The following is a 21,348-nucleotide window of genomic DNA, read 5'->3' on the forward strand; positions in this document are numbered from 1 at the left end:
AAGATTTGCATCAGGGCTTTAGGACATCCCAAAACACTTTGCAGCCGAAGCTAATTAAGTACTTTTGATAGAGAATTGAGTAATGAGATTATCTTCAATTCTTCAACCGTTTGTGCAAGTGCCTGGTCTCCACCTGTCCAAACTTCACAGCACTGATCAGAAAGTGCTCCCAGCAGCAATAATGGTCTTGAGCCAATGTCTTATTCATCAGTGCCCGACAAGGAAGTGTAAATGCTGTGGTAAAATGGACAGCAGCATGAATTTTGGGCCAGGTATAAAACTGGACATAATTCAAATTGGACATTTAAAATCAAATCAGTCAGCTCCAGGACAGGTCTGCTGGAAATTCGAACATTGCTAAGTTTGAATACACTGATCATGGGCATCTGCCAGGACATGTCCGGACCCGTCCTGTCAACCACCCATCAGGAGATAATCGGTCCTATTCATATGGGTCGACTGTTTTGGATTGCCCAGATGAGAGAGATTTTCTGACACTTAAATCACCTTATATGGGATATGGTTATATGTGCGGACAGTGCACGCAGGAATGGACCTCTGGGGTTGGGTTTTTGGTATCCTACAGAGTTGCACTCGGCAATACCATTGGGCGTTGCGACCTCCACCCCAAAACCACATTGGCCGAGGGCCAGAGAACTTCCTGGCAAGGCAAGTAGAGGGGGTATAAAGATCGACTACCAGGACCATCCCCAGCGAAGGCTCGCAGAGGTAGCAGAGAAGACTGGATGACCGATCAAAGACGGAGGGGGGTAGTATGCGAGACCTACCTTCGTGGACGAAGGCCCCGAGGACTTGAGACTCTAGAGAACTGGACCTGCAGCTCGACTGTGCCATCAGCTCGGTAGTATGAAGTTTCTTGGGATCATTTGGTATAATTTTGGGTTAATTTAAGAAGGGTGACTGCGTTAGTGTTTAATAATAAATTTGATTGAATCATAAACTTGTATCTGTCCTCTGCTCATCTCACAAATAAAGGCACCTGAATAAAACGGTTGAAATGTCCGAGGTTTGACATACAACAATGCACAGTCCCATTTTGTGTGTTCCCAAAATCACCAAGTACTACACTTACCAAGTACTACACTTACCAAGTACTACACTTACCAAGTACTACACTTACCAAGTACTACACTTACCAAGTACTACACTTACCAAGTACTACACTTACCAAGTACTACACTTACCAAGTACTACACTTACCAAGTACTACACTTACCAAGTACTACACTTACCAAGTACTACACTTACCAAGTACTACACTTACCAAGTACTACACTTACATCACTCCCCTGCCCTCTTGCCTTGGGGGGATATCAATATCAAGGCAATTCCCTTGCCTTGATATTGCACAGTATAAATTTCAATATACTTATGTTAAATGTCATATTGTCTGAAAGAGTGCCGTCATTAATCAGTTCAAATTCTGCCCGAAGCAATTTTATTATTTTTTTTTAAACCAAAGCATTAGGGATTTCCAAGATACTCAGATGTTGCACCTTTTAAGTCCTGGCAGCAAAAATATGTATATTGGACCCGTTCAAGAACAAGCAGTAGGTGCCTAACCTTTAGACTTGCATAAGGTTCTAATATCTGAACCAAGACTCACTGGGGTGAAAAGTATACCCGTCAGATAGATAGGTTCTTGATTAATCAGGGGTTATGGGAACACAGCAGCAGAATAGGGATGAGAAACAAATCATGATTGAATGGCGGAGCAGTCTCAATGGGCCGAATGTCCTAATTCTGCTCCTATGTCTTAAGTTTGGTTCCATATTTATACAATAAATCAAATTTGTAAGCACAGAAATATATTATGCAGTAGAAACCACTCCTCACCTGAAGGCAAGCCCATAGATTTGGTCCACCAACACCACAGGATTGGCATGTTCCCTGAGGAAAAACAAAAACAGACTTTAGTTGAATTATCTCAAATGGTTTCATTCAAGCTACAACCTTACAAGAACTTGACCGGGAAGAATCCAAGGATATCAAGATGTACTCTCGGTGGGAGATTTCATTGCCTATCACCAAGATGGCTTGACAGTACCACTACTGATCAAGCTGTCAAGAGTCCTGAAGGACACATCTGCCAGATTGCGAATGCCACAGTTGATGAGAACCAACGAGGGTAACACCTACTTGACCTGGCCTTCACCAATCTGCCTGCTGTAGATGCATCCCTCCATGACACCATTGCACAGTCCTGCTGTCACATTTAGAACATTCTCAGTTGTTGGGTATGGCACTATCCTGGGTAAATTGGATTCTTTATACTATTACCATCAAGCCAGGCAACCCCCACCCTGGTTCCATGAAGAGCGTAGGAGTGCATGTCAGGAGCAGCATCAGGCATTCTTTAAGATGAGGTGCCAACCTGGTGGAGCTACAACTCAGGGCTACATGTATGCTAAACAATAGAAGCAGCATGCCATGGACACACGACATTCCACAAGGTCAAAGGTCTGCAGTCCTGTCACACGAGGCTGTCAGGGGTGTTCAGGACCTTGCTCGGAAGCGTCTTGTGGACTCAAAACATTAACTGTTTCTCTCATCACAATTTGCCCACAGTATTTTCTATTTTTATTTGAGATTTCCAACGTCCAAAATATTTTGCTTTTATTATTATGGCTGTGAATAGTGTTGGAAATCAAGCAGGAGGGTGGAGGCTCAAGGAATCATTCAGTGTCTGCACCTAGGTTGATAGGAGACAAATAACATCAGGATCGACCCAAGGGTATTTGCTGCCCTAGGTGAATCTTCAGCCGGACATCTCTCCACCAGCCCCCCCTCTCTCTCTCTCTCTCTCTTCTTCTTTCCCCCCCCCCCCCCCCCCCCCCCCCACCCACCACCAATCCCCTCCATTTCTCTCCTCTCTCCCCACCCCCCCATTCCAGGAGACATTTATCAGAAGTAATGACACAGAAAGCCGTCAGCAAGGCACAAGCGGGTTCTAAGGGACAGTCCTGAGAACAGGTTAACATGGGGATTCAACGTGTCACATCGGAAACTCAAACTCCGTGTGAACATACACAAGCAACAGGCAGGCTGACCTTGAGAGTGGAAGTGCATGGTGAACAGATTGCCAAAGCACTGTTAGCGAAGGAGTTCAACGATTTTGACCCAGAAACAGTGAAGCAACACTGATATACTTCTAAGTTAGGATGATGAGAGAGACCTGGAGAGCAGCTTGCACTCCCCCGAGGAAGTCCTGCAGTCCGGGAGCAGAGATGGAACTGGGCGGAGATCTCCAACCACCACAACTTCTTCCTTTGTGCCAGGCGCTCACTGCCCTTACAGTGGAAGAGGTTTTTGGGTTGGGAGTTGCTGCCAAAAGGTTGGCATATTGCTGCAGTGCATCTGGTCAATGACACACGCCGCTGCCACTGTGCACAGTGGTGGTTAAGTGTTGAAGGCAGTGGATGGGATGCCAATCAAGTGGGCACCACTTGAGTTCCACTCATTCATAGAATTAATGCAAGAGCATTGCAGTACACCCATCAGTGACCCGATCAGAAGTAAAGTAATCTGAACCCCACATGCGCTCATTGCAATCTAATTATTCAGAATGCTCATGCCCAATTCCTCAATGAAATTCAAACCAAATTATGGCATTGTGTTACACTGTCCCATGAGCCAAGAATTGGTGTGTTTGTACAGATCCCTTTTTCAACTTGGCAATTTGTTCAATTAAAAATAGCCAGAAGCAAAGTTGGTCCTTAAACAAGATAAAGGATTTTAAAAATTCATTCAAGGGGTGTGGACTTCATTGGCTGTGCCAGCATTCGTTGTCCATCTCGAATTGTCCTTTAGAAGGTGGTGGTGAGGTGGCTTCACAAATCACTGCAGTCCATGTGGTGCATGCACACCCAGAGTGTTTTTAGGGAGCGAGTTCCAGGATCTGACCCAGCGACAGTGAAGAACAGCAGATATAGTTTCAAGTCAGGATGGTGAGTGACTTGGGAGGAACTTCAGGTGCTGCCGTTCCCATGCATTTGCTGCTCTTGTCCTTTTAGATGGTAGTGGTTGTGGGTTTAGAAGGTGCTGCCTTTGAAGCCATGCGGAGTCCCCGCAGCACATTTTGCAGATGGTACACACTGCTGCCGTTGTTCAGTGATGGAGGGAGTAAATATTTGTGGAAGAGATGCCAATCAAATGGGTTGCTTTGTACGGGATGGTGTCAAGCTCCTAGAGTGCTGTTCAGGCATGTGAGAGTATTCCATCACACTCCATATTGTGCCTTGTAGGCTGCGGACAGGCTTTGGCAAGACAGGTGGAAAATTACTCGCCGCAGGATTCCAAGCCTCTCGGATGGTTTCGTAGCCGCAGTATTTAATGACTCGTCCAGTTTCAAGTTAATTCTAATCCCCAAGATGTTGATAGTGGGGGAATCCATTGATGTTAATGCCATTGAATGTCAAGGGGCGATGGTTAGATTCTCTCTTATTGGAGATGGTCACTGCCGGACACTGTGTGGCGCAAATACTTGTCGATCCACGCTTGGAAATTATCCAGCTCGTTACAATTTGACGTGGACCGCTTCAATATCTGAGGAATCGTGAATGGTGCTGGACATGGCGCAATCATCACAGAATATTCCCACTTGTGCCCTTATGAAAGGAAGGTCATTGAAGCAGCTTGGTCCGAGGACACTCCCGAGGAAGTCCTGCAGTGGTGTCTGGGAGCAGAGATGGAACAGGGCGGAGATCTCCAACCACCACAACTTCTCCCTTTGTGCCAGGAATGACTCCAACTGGCGGAAATAGTTCTCTCCGTTCCCATGAACTCTTGATGCCACACACTGTCAAATGCTGCCTTGACGTTAAGGGCAGGCACAATCACCTCACTTCTGGCATTCAGCTATTCAGTCCATGTTTGAACCATGGCTGTAATTAGGTCAGGAGCTGAGTGGTCCTGGTGGAACCCAAGCTAAGCATCAGTGAGCTGGTTATTTCTATGCAAGTGCCGCTTGATTGCAGTGCTGATCACCCCTTCCACCACTTCACTGATGATTGAGAGCATACTGATGGAGTGGGAATTGGCCTGGTTGGATTTGCCCTGTTATGTGCGTACAGGACATACCTGGCAATTTTCCACATAGCTGAGTAGATGCCAGAGTCGCCCCCCCTCCCCCTCCGGCCGGGTCTCCTGACAATTAATTTCCCGCAAAGAAGTCGATGAACGGTTGCCACCTCCGGGCGAACCCTAACATTGACCCTCTCAAGGCGAACTTGATTTTCTCCAGAGAAAGGTAGCCATGTCCGACAGCCAGGTCTCCGACTTTGGGGCTTCGAGTCCCTCCAAGCTAATAGTATCCGTCTCCGGGCTACCAGGGAAGCAAAGGCCAGAACGTCTGCCTCTTTCTCCTCCTGGATGCCCGGGTCTTCTGACACCCCAAAAATCGCCACCTCTGGACTCAGCGCCACCCTTGTCCTTAACACCGTGGCCATGACGTCCGCAAACCCCTGCCAAAATCCCCTCAGTTTTGGACATGTCCAAAACACGTGGACATGGTTCGCTGGTCCTCACGCACATTTTTGCATCTGTCCTCAACTCCAAAGAATCTGCTCATCCAGGCCACTGTCATGTGAGCCCGGTAAACAACCTTAAATTGTATCAGGCTGAGCCTGGCACATGTTGACTCGACTCGACATGTTTGACTCGACTCAACGCGCCCGCCCACAGACCATCCTCTATCTCACCTCCCACTTGTGTTTCAGCTCCTCGGTCTGCGTCTCCTCTGACTCCATAAGTTCCTTGTAAATATCTGAGACGCTCCCTGCTCCTACCCACTCCCCTTGATAAACATATCCCCCATCCTCTCAATCCCCGCTCTACCCCATACCCGGAACCCCCTGTCCATACTCCCTGGGGCAAACCGGTGATTATCACAGATTGGGGCCCAAACCACTGGCCCCAAACTCTCAGGGCCGCCACCACCACTGGACTGGTGGAATACCGTGCCAACGGGAACGGTAGAGGCACCCCCAAACTAGTGCCCTAACATGAAGCCGCCTCCATGCGTAACCATGCCGACCCCTCCCCCACCACCCACTAAGTCTTCAATATTATTGCCAGAATATTGTCAGGGCCGATAGCCTGTGCAGTAGCCAGTGCCTTAAAGCTTTTCTTGATATCACCTGTCATGAATTGAATTGGCTGAAGACTGGCATCTGTGATGGAGACCTCTGGAGGAGGCGGAGATGGATCATCCACTCGACACTTCTGGCTGCAGACTGCAGCAAATATGTCTTAGCCTCACTTTCTGCGGGTTTTTGAGTGCGAGAACGAGTGTGGTGGTTTCTTGGTCCTCACTAGTTTTGGGACCCCCCCACCCAATTGCTAATCTCTACCACCCTGTCTCCATTTCTCTCTCTTCCTCATATTTGTATCAATGCTACTTGCATCAACACCAGGTTGCAGGGAGTTCCACATTTTCCCCACTGTAGATGTTGTCTTTGATGCTTCATTAGATTGCTCAGCGAGTACCTTTGATTGATATTCCCTAATTTGGGACTCACCAACAGTTACATCACATCTATGCTGGTGAAACTCTCGATAATTTTCAAGATCTTCTCTTTTGCAGATAAGTGAGTCGCAGCGCGCTCAAATTTTACGTGATCTCAATTCTAGTAATTCTTGCAGATGATTTCTGCACTTTAATTGCTTCAATAACCTTTTTGCAGTGCAGACCAGAACTGCACATATGACCAAAACTGTGGTACAAACATGGTTTCAGATAATTCTTTTATTATGTCCATGGTTTTATATAGTGTCGCCCCATAAACGACTCCAATACTTGGCATGTTTTATGTCCATATTTGTTACTACAGCTATTGAATCGTTGGTTCCTCTACCCCATTTACTTGTTTACAAGGAGTAACTGCTCACCAACATTTCTACCAAAATTAACCACCTCACAATTGCTATATTGAATCTAATTCACTTTTGATTTGCCCATTCTTCAAGCCTGGTTATATATTTTTTGTAAGTTTGTGTCGTCCTCCACCTTATTTATTACATCTTCCCCCTCCCTACCCCGCACCCAACCTTCATTAACTTTGAACTTTCAGGGAACCTGACCTAGACCTGTGCTTTTCAATGTATTTAGTCACAATGAGAGTGAGACCGCTGTAGTTCGGCAGTCGGCCACAGCCTTCTGATGAGCTCTATTAAATTCAAGGGAATGGAGTGAAAAAATATATATTTTTAAAAGATTAAGCTAATTCTTTGAAACTCACAGCGTTGTATCAAAGTGTTAAATCACGCTGTTGTAAGATGCAGTAACAATAAGTAACCAGCCCAGATAAGTAAACAATTTTCTGGATAACATTCTTTATTGTCCACACTACCGGTTCCACAGTTGGGATGGGGTTGTAAGAACTTTAAATTATATAAAAAGCAGCCCTGAAAATGATAGCACAAAAGCGAAACACTACAGATCCTGGAAACCTAAAATAAAAACAGAAAAGGCTGGAGATACTATTAGTCAGGCAGCATCTGGGAAGAGAGAAACAGAGTTAACCATTAACTGTTCCTCTCCCCACAGATGCTGTCTGACCCGCTGAGTATTCCCAGCCTTTTCGGTTTGTATTTTAGATTTCCAGTAACTGCAGATATTTGCTTTTGTGCTATCACTAAGCCATGTTTGGCTGATATAATAGCAGTATTGTTTGCATTGGCCTGTGCCAGTGTGCTGGAGAAACGCTTCACAGACAGCTTATTGCACTGGGAAGAACGGAAATAGAAAATAAATTGGATTCTTTATTCACAAGCGAGGAAAGTCTGGCACTTCCCGATAGAAACGAAATAGGTTTGCGTACATGGTTACATGAAGGCAATTTAGAACTGGTAATAGATCGAAGAATATTTTAAACAGGTCAGAGGAAAGTCATAATATTAATTTACCAGTAACTCATTGTCCATAATATAATCTCTAATGCTAATGATTTTCACTCTCAAATATATCTAGGGGCTGGTTTAGCTCACTGGGCTAAATCGCTGGCTTTTCAAGCAGGCCAGCAGCACGGTTCGATTCCCGTACCAGCCTCCCCGGACAGGACGCCGGAATGTGGCGACTAGGAGCTTTTCACAGTAACTTCATTGAAGCCTACTCGTGACAATAAGCGATTTTCATTTCATCTGCCCTTCAGAGTGCACCAACAATTTCTCAGTACACAGTGGGTGGGTGCTGGCAGTGCCTACTTTTGTCTCCTTGATGCAAGCAACAGCAAAGGATACATTTTTCAGTGTATTCAAGTCAGGAATGCAAAGGGATGGGCAGAGAGGGACGCAAATCAGTTTTGGAAGAAATAAATAAGGTGCTTTGGGTAAATACCATCAACTATCTTCACAAAATAGAATGCGAAAGAGGGATTGACATACATCACTGGTTGCATGTTCAACGCTCCTTTGGAGGATGCACAAAAATTAAAAATATAACATGGTCGCTAATTAATCCAATAGGAAATTCAGGAAAAATGTCTTTCCCTAGGGAATATTTAGCATGACCACAAGTGGTTCACACAAATACCATGGAATCATTTAAGGGGATGCTGGTTAAACACTGGAGTGACAAAGGAATGTTAGAATAGGGCGAGAAGGAGAGGTGAGAGAATGCTCACGTGGAGCATAAACACCAATCGGGTAGAGCAGATCATCTCCGTGCTGTGCATTATTACCATCCCAGACCAGACCCAACAGTGGCTAAGATATTGGGCCCAAACTCCAATATTTTAGCTTATTTGAAAGACTGTGTCGAAAGAACGAACAGCTCAAGGGGTGATTGCATGAAGAAATAGGGTCTGGTTATTCTTAAAACAAAGCTTTATTATGACTACAATATTAAACATTGTTACTTCACACTCGAAAAGAACAGCTACAATTTACACCTTAAATCACTACGATTTAATTAAAAACACTATCCAATTTCCCATTAAACAAGAAAAGAAACCTACAGATCTCAATCTATCTTACTATAGAATTGTAGACTCCTCAAAACTAGCTCTCTTCTTCCCCACTGTTACCAGACTCCTAAACGACCCTCTTATGGACTGACCTGATTAATATTACTGCATGTTTCACCCAATGCAGGTGTCCATGTATTTACATTGTGTACCTTGTGTTGCATTATTATGTATTTTCTTTTTATTTTATTTTCATGTACTAAATTATCTATTTGAGCTGCTCGCAGAAAAATACTTTTCATTGCACCTCGGTACACGTGACAGTAAACAAATCCATCCATCCACATTCCTTGGTTCCACCCAGCAATGACCTCACCTCCCCAGGCTGAGAAACAAATGCTCTCTGCAGGCTGCAAAGCACCAACTCCCCAGGGGCTTACCCAGTCAAACCACAGTCTATTAGCCTAGACTGAAAAACACATTCCTTTGTCAATGTCACCTTCTGGCAGCTTAAAAACACGCAGGTCCTGAAAAACAGAACTATTTGTTTTTAGAAGCACCACCATTGCAGGCAAACACGCACTCACCTCGGGCTGTTAACCCTTAAATTGCCCAATACTTAGAACCGAATATTCTTTAAAAGTCTTCCAGTCGTCACAGCATTCTATGATGCATGAAACCTTGTACATGACATGCAGGGCGTACTGCTCCCTGCATCAAATGGGGACCATGCGTGTGTCCAGATAACACTAAAGCTGCACTGTCATGATTTTATCATGCCCTAACAACCGGGAGGAGGAGGAGGAGGAGGGGGGGGGGGGGGGGGGGGGGGGGGGGGGGGGGAGGGGGAGAGAGAGAGAGAGAGAGAGAGCGAGAGAGAGAGAGAGAGAGAGAGCGGTTACACAGGAAATTGCTCACTGAAATTCTGAAGTTAAATTATGGAATTTTCCATCCATCGAAGAGGAAACAAGGCTGGGTACGCAATTCATTCATCTGTGGAATGCAATGCAAATCCTCCAGTGTTTGCAGTTTAAAACCTTTCCCACTCCATTGGATGAAAAGATAACCAAACAAAACTTTTCAAAAAATTATTTATACACTTGGTTGCTACCTGATGAGGAAGAGAAATGTGGTACGGGTTGCTGCAGGAACAATTCCTGCTGATTGGACGATCTTCTATGGCAAGTATTTATTACTGACTCACCAAACTCAAGAGTTTTGACAAATTCACAGTGGGGTAATGTAACATGATAAAGTAGTACGTATTTTTAGTAACCACCCAAGAAACAGCTGCGGCTCTGCACAAGACCAAGTCCATACTTTCATAAGTATCTGTCGGTTTTGGGGCCTGCACGATTGTGCTTACATGCATGAAGTGAGGGGATGGGTCAGTGGCAGGCACAGAACAAATAAGAATTAATACTTTTAATTGTTTCCTTTGCTGCCTATTGAAAATTTTCTGAACTTTAAATAGTGTGCTTTATCTGCTTTAGCAGGTCTGCTTTTGGAGTAAACAACGTTACCTCCTTGAGAATGCAGTTTGTGAATGCAGTTACAATGCTTTTAAAATATAATTAAACATGCATTAACTACTTAAATCCTGAAGTAGTAACTAATTTAAATTACTCCTGCATATTAAAAAACTGAGGCTTGCTGCTGGCCGATCTGCCCTTCGGCAGTGCAAGAGGAAAGGTCAAAATTTGCTTAAAAATTAGGTCTGATTGGCTCAGTTGAATTACCAAGCTCTCCGTAAAACATGATGTATGCTCAAAGAAGAGTGAAAATTCAAGTAAAATTATCTTGGAAATAATTTGACAGTCCCCACCTCCCAGGGATCTGGGCTGAGGCCTCTGCATTTCTTACTTGTTCTCCCACAAGATTTGGGTTTTGCTGGCTTGTTCACCTCCAATTGCCCTTGTGAAGCCGGTGAGCCCCCTTCTTGAAGTGCTGCAGCCCATATGGTGTAGGCACACCCACAGTGTTGTTAGGAAGGGAGTTCCACGATTTTGAACCAGTGACAATGAAGGAAAGGGGATACGGTTCCAAGTCAGATGTGGCTTGGGTGGGGAGCCGGCATTTCCATGTAGCTGGTAGAGGTTGTGGGTTACATTTGGATATATATTTATCCTATAACGCAGATTGTACATGCAAATTTACAAATAACGGTAAGAGGCACAGCAAGTTGCATGGAAAGGAAGATATAAAGGGACATATGTAAGGGAATTAAACTGTGCACGAAGGATTCTAGTGGGGAAGAATGAAGGTACCCAATCAGAGAAGAAGCTTCATGGTGAGAGACTGACGGTTGTGCAGGAGTAAAGGGATTTCAGCATGCATGTTCACAAATCACACAGGTACAAAAAGTAATCAAAAAGGCAAATGGAACATTGAACAATTAAGGGAAACTATTTCATCCAGTGGAGGAATCCAGAACAAGGCAGCTTAATCTTAAAATTCGAGCTGGGCCATTTAAGAGTGAAATCAGAAAGCACGTTTTCACCAAACGGGGAGCGAAAATCCAGAATACATCCGAAAAGCTGCGGTGACTGGTACAATCAAAATCGAGCTGAATACATTTGTTAGAGACAAGGGTCACAAGAGATTTGCAACAAAGGCAGAAAAATTAAATTGACTTACAGATCACAATTTTCCAACTGAATGCCGAACAGGGTAATTCTATGCTGCGGTTATTGTACACCCGCAACCTTTCCCTGCACAGCAGCAGTGACTCACTATCTCAATACTGTCCAGGCCAGCACTTCTCTTTTCATCCTTCACCTCACCCGCCGCTTAAGCAAAAAAAAAACCTTTTCTTCCTTCCAGGTGTGAAGAACAACTCGATACCTCCATTCAGTTCGCAAGTGCAACCATTCTGGTTTCCTGCCACTTAGTCATTTTAACTCCCCACGTTACTTCCAGTCTGACCTCTCCATCCTTGACCTGCTGCAGTGTTCCAATGAATGTCAATGCAAGCTTGAGTAACAGCGCCTCAACATTTAACCAGACACTTTACAGCCTCCTGGACTCAATATTGAGTTTAACAATTTTAGGCAGTAACCTCGATCACCGTTTTCTTTTGTTTCTCTTTGGTTTGGCCTTTTGTTTCTCTCTCATTTCCTTTGTTTTGATTTTGGATTGTAGCTATTTAGGACCAGTCATTCACATCTCCTCTTGATGTACTCTTGCCTTTACCGTTCCCTTTTGGCTTTGCACCATGAAACCTTTGTCATTTAATCTTCCTTTCATCACCCACTATATGGTAAGCCAGGTCTCAAATGTATCTGTTGACCGGAGGGTTTGCAACAAGATGACCTGCATTCCTCTTCCGTTTATAGACCTCAAGTGAAGTTGAACGCAGTGTGCCACAGGATTTGCTATTCCACAAAAATAGAGGTATTTATGCCACAGGGAACAGAATCTTCATAGAATTTACAGTGCAGAAGGAGGCCATTCGGCTCATCAAGTCTGCACCGACTCTTTAAAAGAGCATCGTACTTAACTCTATCCCCATAACCCAGTAACCCCATCTAACCCAAGGGCAATTTAGCATGGTCAATCCACCAAACCTGCACATCTTTGGACTGTGGGAGGAAACCAGAGCACCGGGAGGAAATCCACACACACACGGGGAAAAATGTGCAGACTCCACACAGACAGTCCAAATATTCTGAGTGAATGAGTGATCATTATTGTATAGACGTATATTCCTTGCTCCATACATTTCTACTTTACTCTTCAGAACATAGAACTTACAGTGCAGAAGGATACCATTCTGCACCTACTCTTGGGAAAGGCACCCTACCTAAGCCCATGCCTCCACCCTATCCCCATAACCCAGTAACCCTTCCAAATCTTTCCTGGACACAAAGGGCATTTTAACATGGTCAATCCAACGAACCTCCACATCTTTGGACTGTGGAAGAAAACTGGAGGACCCGGAGGAAACCCACAAAGACACAGGGAGAACGTGCAGACTCCTCACAGACAGTGGCGCAAGTGGGAATCGAATCTGGGTCCCTGGCGCTGTGAAGCAACAGTGCTAACTACTGCGCTATCATGCCATGGAATCTTTTACACCAGATGGGTTAATGTCTTATCCAGGAGACAGCAACTCTGGGCAGCACTCGCTCCAAGTACCAGTGCAGTAGATTAGTGCTTAATGTCTGGAGTGGATCTTCAATCCAAAATCTTCTGCCTTGGAGGAGAAAGTGCAGAACTGAGCCAAAGATATGACAAGGAAGGAACATTAATAACACAATTACTGCTAACAGGGCAGTGCAGGTATTATCTAGCACAGACACTGATTATAAAATGCTTCAGTAGCGTTTCAGGCTGCGCCGCCTTTATGGAGTATTTGCTTCACTACTCAATCAATATCAGCAATCTTTTACCTTTGATTTTTGCAACAACTCCTCTTTAGTGATCTCTCCTATTGAATCCAGATGAGGGCAGATATCAGCAGCATTCGACATCTTCCCAAACTTTAGCACTGTAACAAGAATTGCAACTATTAAGATTAAACCGTTACATCGATTTATAGGCTGTCCCAATATTATTATTAGATAGTAGGCACAAAAGTGAATTAATCTGTCATCGACTTCAGCTAGCATATTAAAGACAGTTCTTATTAACACATAAAGGAGGCTGCATGGGCTAGAGGAAAGGTTCAGAATATGACCGATCTCCTGATCAGTTAACCCAAACACCATGAATTTGTTCAATCACTGAACTTCCCAAATCAATTTTTGCATTCTTCTCACAGCTCACTCTCCCACTCAGCTGTGGGTAATCTGCAAATTTGGAGATATTGCATTTCGTTCCCTCATCTAGATCCGATTCCCGTGATACCCCCACATGTCATTTAGAAAAAGGCCCTAATCTTTGCTTTAACTTTACACACTAATCTCTTATGTGGGACTTTACAAGGCGGCATTACAAGTCAAATCCAGGCACCGTGCAATTTCCACATATATATGCACCCCAGCATGTGCCATGTGATAGTGGTCAAGAACAGCAACCATGGCTGATTTTTTGCTGTCTCTGATCCACAGCACACAGACCCAACACCCATGTTGTAGCTCAGAATGAAGTCAACTTGTCTGGTATAGACTTGGGACTGAGCAAAGGCTCAGCAACCTACTGGATTAATTGAAATGAAAAAATGAAATGAAAATCACTTATTGTCACGAGTAGGCTTCAAATTGTTACTGTGACAAGCCCCTAGTCGCCACATTCTGGCACCTGTCCGGGGAGGCTGTTACGGGAATCGAACTGTGCTGCTGGCCTGCTTTCAAAGCCAGCAATTTAGCCCTGTGCTAAACAGCCCCTTTAGAGACAGACTCAGGGAAATATTGAATACATTTGATGGCAACTTTCAATCAACCTTGTAACATGGAAAGATTCATCTTTATGAATGTATTGCTTGGTCTCATCTTAGATAGGGATAATTTTAGCTTAAATCCAAGAGCAGTGAGCAGACATAATGTTGCACAAGAGCTTCGAAGAACCTGTTCCCTAGCTGACTTCATTTGGCTGTGCAAGAACCACAATCGATGGCGATTGAATTTGCTTATATGAAACAATTCTCTTTAACCCAAAAGAAAATCAACCCAGAACGAGCCCTGGTTGGGCTGTCATGGGCTCACGGAGGGATCTTTGGTTGTATACCCAAGAGAAGGTACAATTCAGCACAGGTCCCCCCCCCCCTCACAGTGGATTCATTTCCTTCAAAACCAACCCAGTTAATATTCATTCTGAACAGCTTCTCCACCCCAACCACATGGAAGCCTAACAGAAAGCTGGAATGGGTGAGTGCTGCATATTTAACGTCGAAAATTTTTAAAATGCTGGAAACATTCAGCTGCTCCGGTGCCATGTGGGGGAGGAGTAAGAATAGTTAACATTTCAGGTGTTCAGAAAAGAGGTGCTGAACCTGAAAAGTTAACTTCTGTTTCTCTTTCCCCCACCTCCCAGCCAGGCGCGCACACGCCCCCACCTCCCAGCCAGGCGCGCGCACACACCCCCACCTCCCAGCCAGGCGCACACGCCCCCACCTCCCAGCCAGGCGCACACGCCCCCACCTCCCAGCCAGGCGCGCACACGCCCCCACCTCCCAGCCAGGCGCGCACGAACACGCCCCCACCTCCCAGCCAGGCGCGCACACGCCCCCACCTCCCAGCCAGGCGCGCACACGCCCCCACCTCCCAGCCAGGCGCGCACGACACCCCACCTCCCAGCCATGCGCGCACCACGCCCCCACCTCCCACCAGGCGCGCACAAACGCCCCCACCTCCCAGCCAGGCGCGCACACGTCCCCCACCTCCCAGCCAGGCGCGCACACGCCCCCACCTCCCAGCCAGGCGCACACACCCCCCACCTCCCAGCCAGGCGCACACGCCCCCACCTCCCAGCCAGGCACGCACACCGCCCCCACCTCCCAGCCAGGCGCTCCACACGCCCCCCACCTCCCAGCCATGCGCGCACACGCCCCCACCTCCCAGCCAGGCGCACACGCCCCCACCTCCCAGCCAGGCGCACACGCCCCCACCTCCCAGCCAGGCGCACACGTCCCCACCTCCCAGCCAGGCGCACACGCCCCCACCTCCCAGCCAGGCGCACACGCCCCCACCTCCCAGCCAGGCGCACACGTCTCCACCTCCCAGCCAGGCGCACACGCCCCCACCTCCCAGCCAGGCGCACACGCCCCCACCTCCCAGCCAGGCGCGCACACGCCCCCACCTCCCAGCCAGGCACGCACACGCCCCCCACCTCCCAGCCAGGCGCGCACACGCCCCCACCTCCCAGCCAGGCGCACACGCCCCCACCTCCCAGCCAGGCGCACACGCCCCCACCTCCAGCCAGGCGCACACGCCCCCACCTCCCAGCCAGGCGCACACGCCCCCACCTCCCAGCCAGGCGCACACGCCCCCACCTCCCAGCCAGGCGCACACGCCCCCACCTCCCAGCCAGGCGCACACGTCTCCACCTCCCAGCCAGGCGCACACACCCCCACCTCCCAGCCAGGCGCACACGCCCCCACCTTCCAGGCAGGCACACACACCCCCACCTCCCATGGCAGGCACACACGCCCCCACCTCCCAGCCAGGCACACACGCACCCCAACTCCCAGGCAGGCACACATGCCCCCCCAACTCCCAGGCAGGCACACACGCCCCCACCTCCCAGACAGCCACACACGCCCCCACCTCCCAGGCAGCCACACACGCCCCCACCTCCCAGGCAGCCACACACGCCCCCACCTCCCAGGCAGGCACACACGCCAACTCTCCCCCCCCCCCAGCAGAGACACGCACATACACCACCCTCCATGACAGAGACACACACACACTCGCCCATCCCTCCCAGACATACACAAACATTCCCCCTCCCAGAGTCGCGTCCCCCTCTATGACAGACACAAATCCCCAACACTCGCAGACAGGGACAGAAAGTATTTAACCCCACACTTAACCTCTCCTCCCCACCACCACCTTTCCTCCTCCTCCCCCCCACCACGACCTCGCCTCCTCCCCCTCCCCCCACCACGACCTCGCTTCCTCCTCCCCAACCCCTACCACCACCTCTCCTCCTCCTCCCCCCCACCACCACCTCTCTCCTAACATCCTCTCCTCTTTCCCCCCCCAACATCCTCTCCTCTCCTCCCCGCCCACACATCCTCTCCTCCTCCCCGCCCCCACATCCTCTCCTCCTCCCCGCCCCCACATCCTCTCCTCCTCCCCGCCCCCACATCCTCTCCTCCTCCCCCCCCCAATATCCTCTCCTCCTTCCCCCCCATCATCCTCTCCTCCTTCCCCCCCATCATCCTCTCCTCCTTCCCCCCCACCCATCCTCTCCTCCTTCCCCCACATCCTCTCCTCCTCCCCCCACATCCTCCTTCCTCCCCCCCATCCTCTCCTCCGTTCCCCCTTCCCATCCTCCTCCCCCCCATCCTCTCCTCCCCCCCTATCCTCTCCTCCTTCTCCCCCCCATCCTCTCCTCCTCCCCCCCCCATCCTCCTCCTCCTCCCCCATCCTCTCCTCCGTTCCCCCCCTCCCATCCTCCTCCCCCCCTATCCTCTCCTCCTTCTCCCCCCCATCCTCTCCTCTCCCCCCCATCCTCCTCCTCCTCTCCCCCCCATCCTCCTCCTCCTTCCCCCCATCCTCCTCCTCCTTCCCCCCATCCTCCTCCTCCTTCCCCCCATCCTCCTCCTCCTTCCCCCCATCCTCCTCCTCCTTCTCCCCCATCCTCCTCCTCCTTCCCCCCATCCTCCTCCTCCTTCCCCCCATCCTCCTCCTCCTTCCCCCCATCCTCCTCCTCCTTAGCCCCCATCCTCCTCCTCCTTACCCCCCATCCTCCCTCCCCCATCCTCCCTCCCCCCATCCTCCCTCCCCCCCCAACCTCTCCCTCCCCCCCATCCATCCTCTCCTCTCCTCCTCCCCATCCTCTCCTCTCCTCCTCCCCTTCCATCCTCTCCTCCTCTCCCCCTTCCATCCTCTCCTCCTCTCCCCCTTCCATCCTCTCCTCCTCTCCCCCTTCCATCCTCTCCTCCTCTCCCCCTTCCATCCTCTCCTCCTCTCCCCCTTCCATCCTCTCCTCCTCCTCTCCCCCTTCCATCCTCTCCTCCTCCTCTCCCCCTTCCATCCTCCTCCCGCCCCCCCCATCCTCTCCTCCTCTCCTCCTCCTCCCCTCCCATCCACTCCTCCTCCTCCTCCCCCCATCCACTCCTCCTCCTCCCCCCCCATCCTCTCCTCCCCCCCCCATATATCCTCTCCTCCCCCCCATATATCCTCCTCTCCTCCCCCCCATATATCCTCCTCTCCTCCCCCCCCCCCCAAATATCCTCTCCTCCCCCCCCATATATCCTCTCCTCCCCCCCCCATATATCCTCTCCTCCCCCCCATTTATCCTCTCCTCCCCCCCCCCATATATCCTCTCCTCCACCCCACCCATATATCCTCTCCCCCCCCACCCCCATATATCCTCTCCTCCCCCCCCATATATCCTCCTCCCCCCCCCATATATCCTCTCCTCCCCCCCCATATATCCTCTCCTCCCCCCCCATATATCCTCTCCTCCCCCCCCCCATATATCCTCCTCCCCCCCCCCCCATATATCCTCTCCTCCCCCCCCATATATCCTCTCCTCCCCCCCCCCCATATATCCTCTCCTCCCCCCCCCATATATCCTCTCCTCCCCCCCCATATATCCTCTCCCCCCCCCACCCCCATATATCCTCCTCCTCCCCCCCCCATATATCCTCTCCTCCCCCCCCATATATCCTCTCCTCCCCCCCCATATATCCTCCCCTCCCCCCCCATATAATCCTCTCCCCCCCCCCCATATCCTCTCCTCCCCCCCCATATATCCTCCTCCTCTTCCCCCCCCACCCCCATATATCCTCTCCTCTCCCCCCCCATATATCCTCATCCCCCCCCGATAAGTATCCTCTCCGCTCCCCCCCATATATCGCTCTTCCTCCCCCCATATATCCTCCCCATCCTCTCCCTCCCTATATCCTCTCCCCCCCCCCATATACCTCTCCTCTCCCCCCCCCATATATCCTCTCTCCTCTCCCCCCCCCATATTCCTCTCCTCCCCCCCCCATATTACTCTCTCCTCCCCCCCCCATAGATCCTCTCCTCCCCTCTCCCCCCCATAATCTCCTCTCCTCTCCCCCCCATATATCCTCTCCTCCCCCCCCATATATCCTCTCCTCCCCCCCCCAGATATCCGCATCCTCTCCCCCCCATATATCCCGCCTCCCCCCCATATATCCTCTCCTCCCCCCCCCATATATCCTCTCCTCTCCCCCCCCCTCATATATCCTCTCCTCTCCCCCCCCATATATCCTCTCCCCCCCCCCCCAATATCCTCTCCCCCCCCCCCATATATCCTCCCCCCCCCCCATATATCCTCTCCTCCCCCCCCATATATCCTCTCCTCCCCCCCATATATCCTCTCCTCCCCCCCCCCATATACCTCCTCCTCCCCCCCCCATATATCCTCTCCTCCCCCCCCCATATATCCTCTCCTCTCCCCCCCCCCCCATATATCCTCTCCCACCCCACCCCCCCATATATCCTCTTCTCCCCCCCCATATCCTCTCCTCCCCCCCCATATATCCTCTCCTCTCCCCCCCCACCCCCATATATCCTCTCCTCTCCCCCCCCCTATATCCTCTCCCCCCCCATATCCTCTCCTCCCCCCCCCATATATCCTCTCCTCCCCCCATATATCCTCTCCTCTCCCCCCCCCCATATATCCTCTCCTCCCCCCCCATATATCCTCTCCTCCCCCCCCCCATATCCTCTCCTCCCCCCCCATATATCCCTCTCCCCCCCCCTATATCCTCTCCTCTCCCCCCCCCATATATCCTCTCCTCTCCCCCCCCCCCCATATATCCTCTCCTCCCCCCCCATATATCCTCTCCTCCCCCCCCCATATATCCTCTCCTCTCCCCCCCCCATATATCCTCTCCTCCCCCCCCCCATATATCCTCTCCTCTCCCCCCCCCCCATATATCCTCTCCCCCCCCCCCCTAATCCTCTCCTCTCCCCCCCCATATATCCTCGCCTCCTCCCCCCCCCCTATATCCTCCTCCTCCCCCCCCATATATCCTCTCCTCTCCCCCCCCATATATCCTCTCCTCTCCCCCCCCCATATATCCTCTCCCCCCCCCATATATCCTCTCCCCCCCCCCATATAATCCTCTCCTCCCCCCCCCCATATCCTCTCCTCCCCCCCCCCCATATCTCCCCCCCCCCCCCCCCCATATCCTCTCCTCCCCCCCCCCCCCATATCCTCTCCTCCCCCCCCCCATATCCTCTCCTCCCCCCCCCCATATCCTCTCCTCCCCCCCCCCATAATCCTCTCCTCCCCCCCCCCATATCCTCTCCTCCCCCATATCCTCTCCTCCCCCCCCCCATATCCTCTCCCCCCCCCCCCCCCCCCATATCCTCTCCCCCCCCCCCCCCATATCCTCCTCCCCCCCCCCCCCCCCATATCCTCTCCTCTCCCCCCCCCCCCCATAATCCTCTCCTCCCCCCCCCCCCCCGCCCGTCCAGGGCTGATAGTTAAATCCAACACAAAGCACCGCTCAGCAGCTTTGAAAAATAATTCCCGTCATTTTTGAAAACGGATGCAGGACCCGACACGAACCTCCGAGCGGGGCCTGGGCGCAGGCCGGTTTCCCCCCTCCCGGCGGGCTCCCTTTGCCTCCGCCTCTCGTATTTTCCTTTAACGGAGCACAAACCACCCGGCCGACATTTTGGGAATTGGGACGTCGCGCAGAGCACTCTGGGGATTGTAGTTCCAGGCGGGTTGCCCGGATATCGTACGGCCTCCAGCCCACACTGGCTGCCGCGGAGCCCCCTGGGGATTGTAGTTTCCCGCCGAGTTACCCGGATGCCGTTGGACCGCAGCGGTTGCTATGATGTCCCGGGGCCCCGCCCCGCGCCTGTTGGTACACACCGCGCGTGCGCCAACTTCTTGACTGCTGGTCCAGAATGATACAGAGCCAACAGTATCTGTACCACTGCCTTTAGAAACAAATCCTACTGCACACACAGGGCCGGTGCTAGGAATTGCGGGCCTAATTAGAAAAGTGATGGCGGGGCCCCTACTCTACAAAAGTAAAAATTTATGTATGTTTATATTTTGTGTAGTATGCTCGTCTTTAACCAAAAAAAAACATTAAATGCTTGATATACTAAAATTTTGAAACTTACTTACCCGGGCGGAAGGATTTGGCGGCGCAGGGCTGAAGGATTTGTCGACGGTAATGCAGTGCATTCCCCAAAAGTAAAAACTACCCTATAGTTCCTCTTAGAATACAGAAAAGGCTTCAAACGGTAACTCTGCGGGGCCCAATTTGATGAAATTGGTCAAATAGGCTTAAAACCGGCCCTGTGCACACATAAACTTAGAGAACATTTAATTACAATGGCAGTGACCTAAGTGGGATTTTCTCTTTATAGCAGAGAAGATGAAGGGGATATTCAGTAGAGATGTTGGACAATAAGAACACAAGAAACAGGAGAAAGACCATTTAGCCCTTCCAGCCTGCTTTACAATTCAACATGCTCACTGATGGTCCCCCCCCCCTTTATTTGTTTATGGAATAAAACCATTGAATCTCTACAATGCACAAAGGGGTCGAATGAGTCTGCGCTGACCCCCTGAGAGAGCACTTCAGCTAGGCCCCAACCTATCACTGTAACCCCCCACCTGCACATCCCTGCACACTAAAGGGGGGGGGCAATTTTAACAAGACCAATCTATCTAATCTGCACATTTTTGGACTGGGAGGAAACCATAGCACCCAGAGGAAACCCACGCAGACATGGGGAGAAAGTGCAAACTGCACGCAGTCACCAAGGCTGGAATTTAATCCGGGTCCCTAGTGCTGTTGAGGCAGCAGTGCTAA

The 21,348-nt window shown here is 50.2% G+C and overlaps 1 protein-coding gene across 2 annotated transcripts in view; it reads right to left on the reverse strand.

Annotated features, from left to right (window-relative positions):
* Window positions 1-20,279, reverse strand: part of usp20 (ubiquitin specific peptidase 20) — a 71,421-nt gene extending 51,142 nt beyond the window's left edge. Inside the window, exons 1-3 of one of the 2 annotated variants that reach the window (XR_005458460.1) lie at window positions 20,082-20,279; window positions 13,316-13,413; window positions 1,858-1,911 (exon numbers count right to left, since the gene is read on the reverse strand). Coding sequence is in view for 1 of the 2 variants with exons in the window: in XM_038781492.1 (XP_038637420.1) it covers window positions 1,858-1,911; window positions 13,316-13,396 (135 nt within the window). In the remaining variant the exon portion in view is untranslated. The remainder of the gene's footprint in view (window positions 1-1,857; window positions 1,912-13,315; window positions 13,414-20,081) is intronic. The other variant, XM_038781492.1, reaches the window with a different exon arrangement.
* Between the last annotated feature and the right edge of the window lie 1,069 nt (window positions 20,280-21,348).

This window comes from Scyliorhinus canicula, chromosome 21 (genome assembly GCF_902713615.1).
Source record: "Scyliorhinus canicula chromosome 21, sScyCan1.1, whole genome shotgun sequence".
In the NCBI taxonomy this organism is placed as follows: Eukaryota; Metazoa; Chordata; class Chondrichthyes; order Carcharhiniformes; family Scyliorhinidae; genus Scyliorhinus; species Scyliorhinus canicula.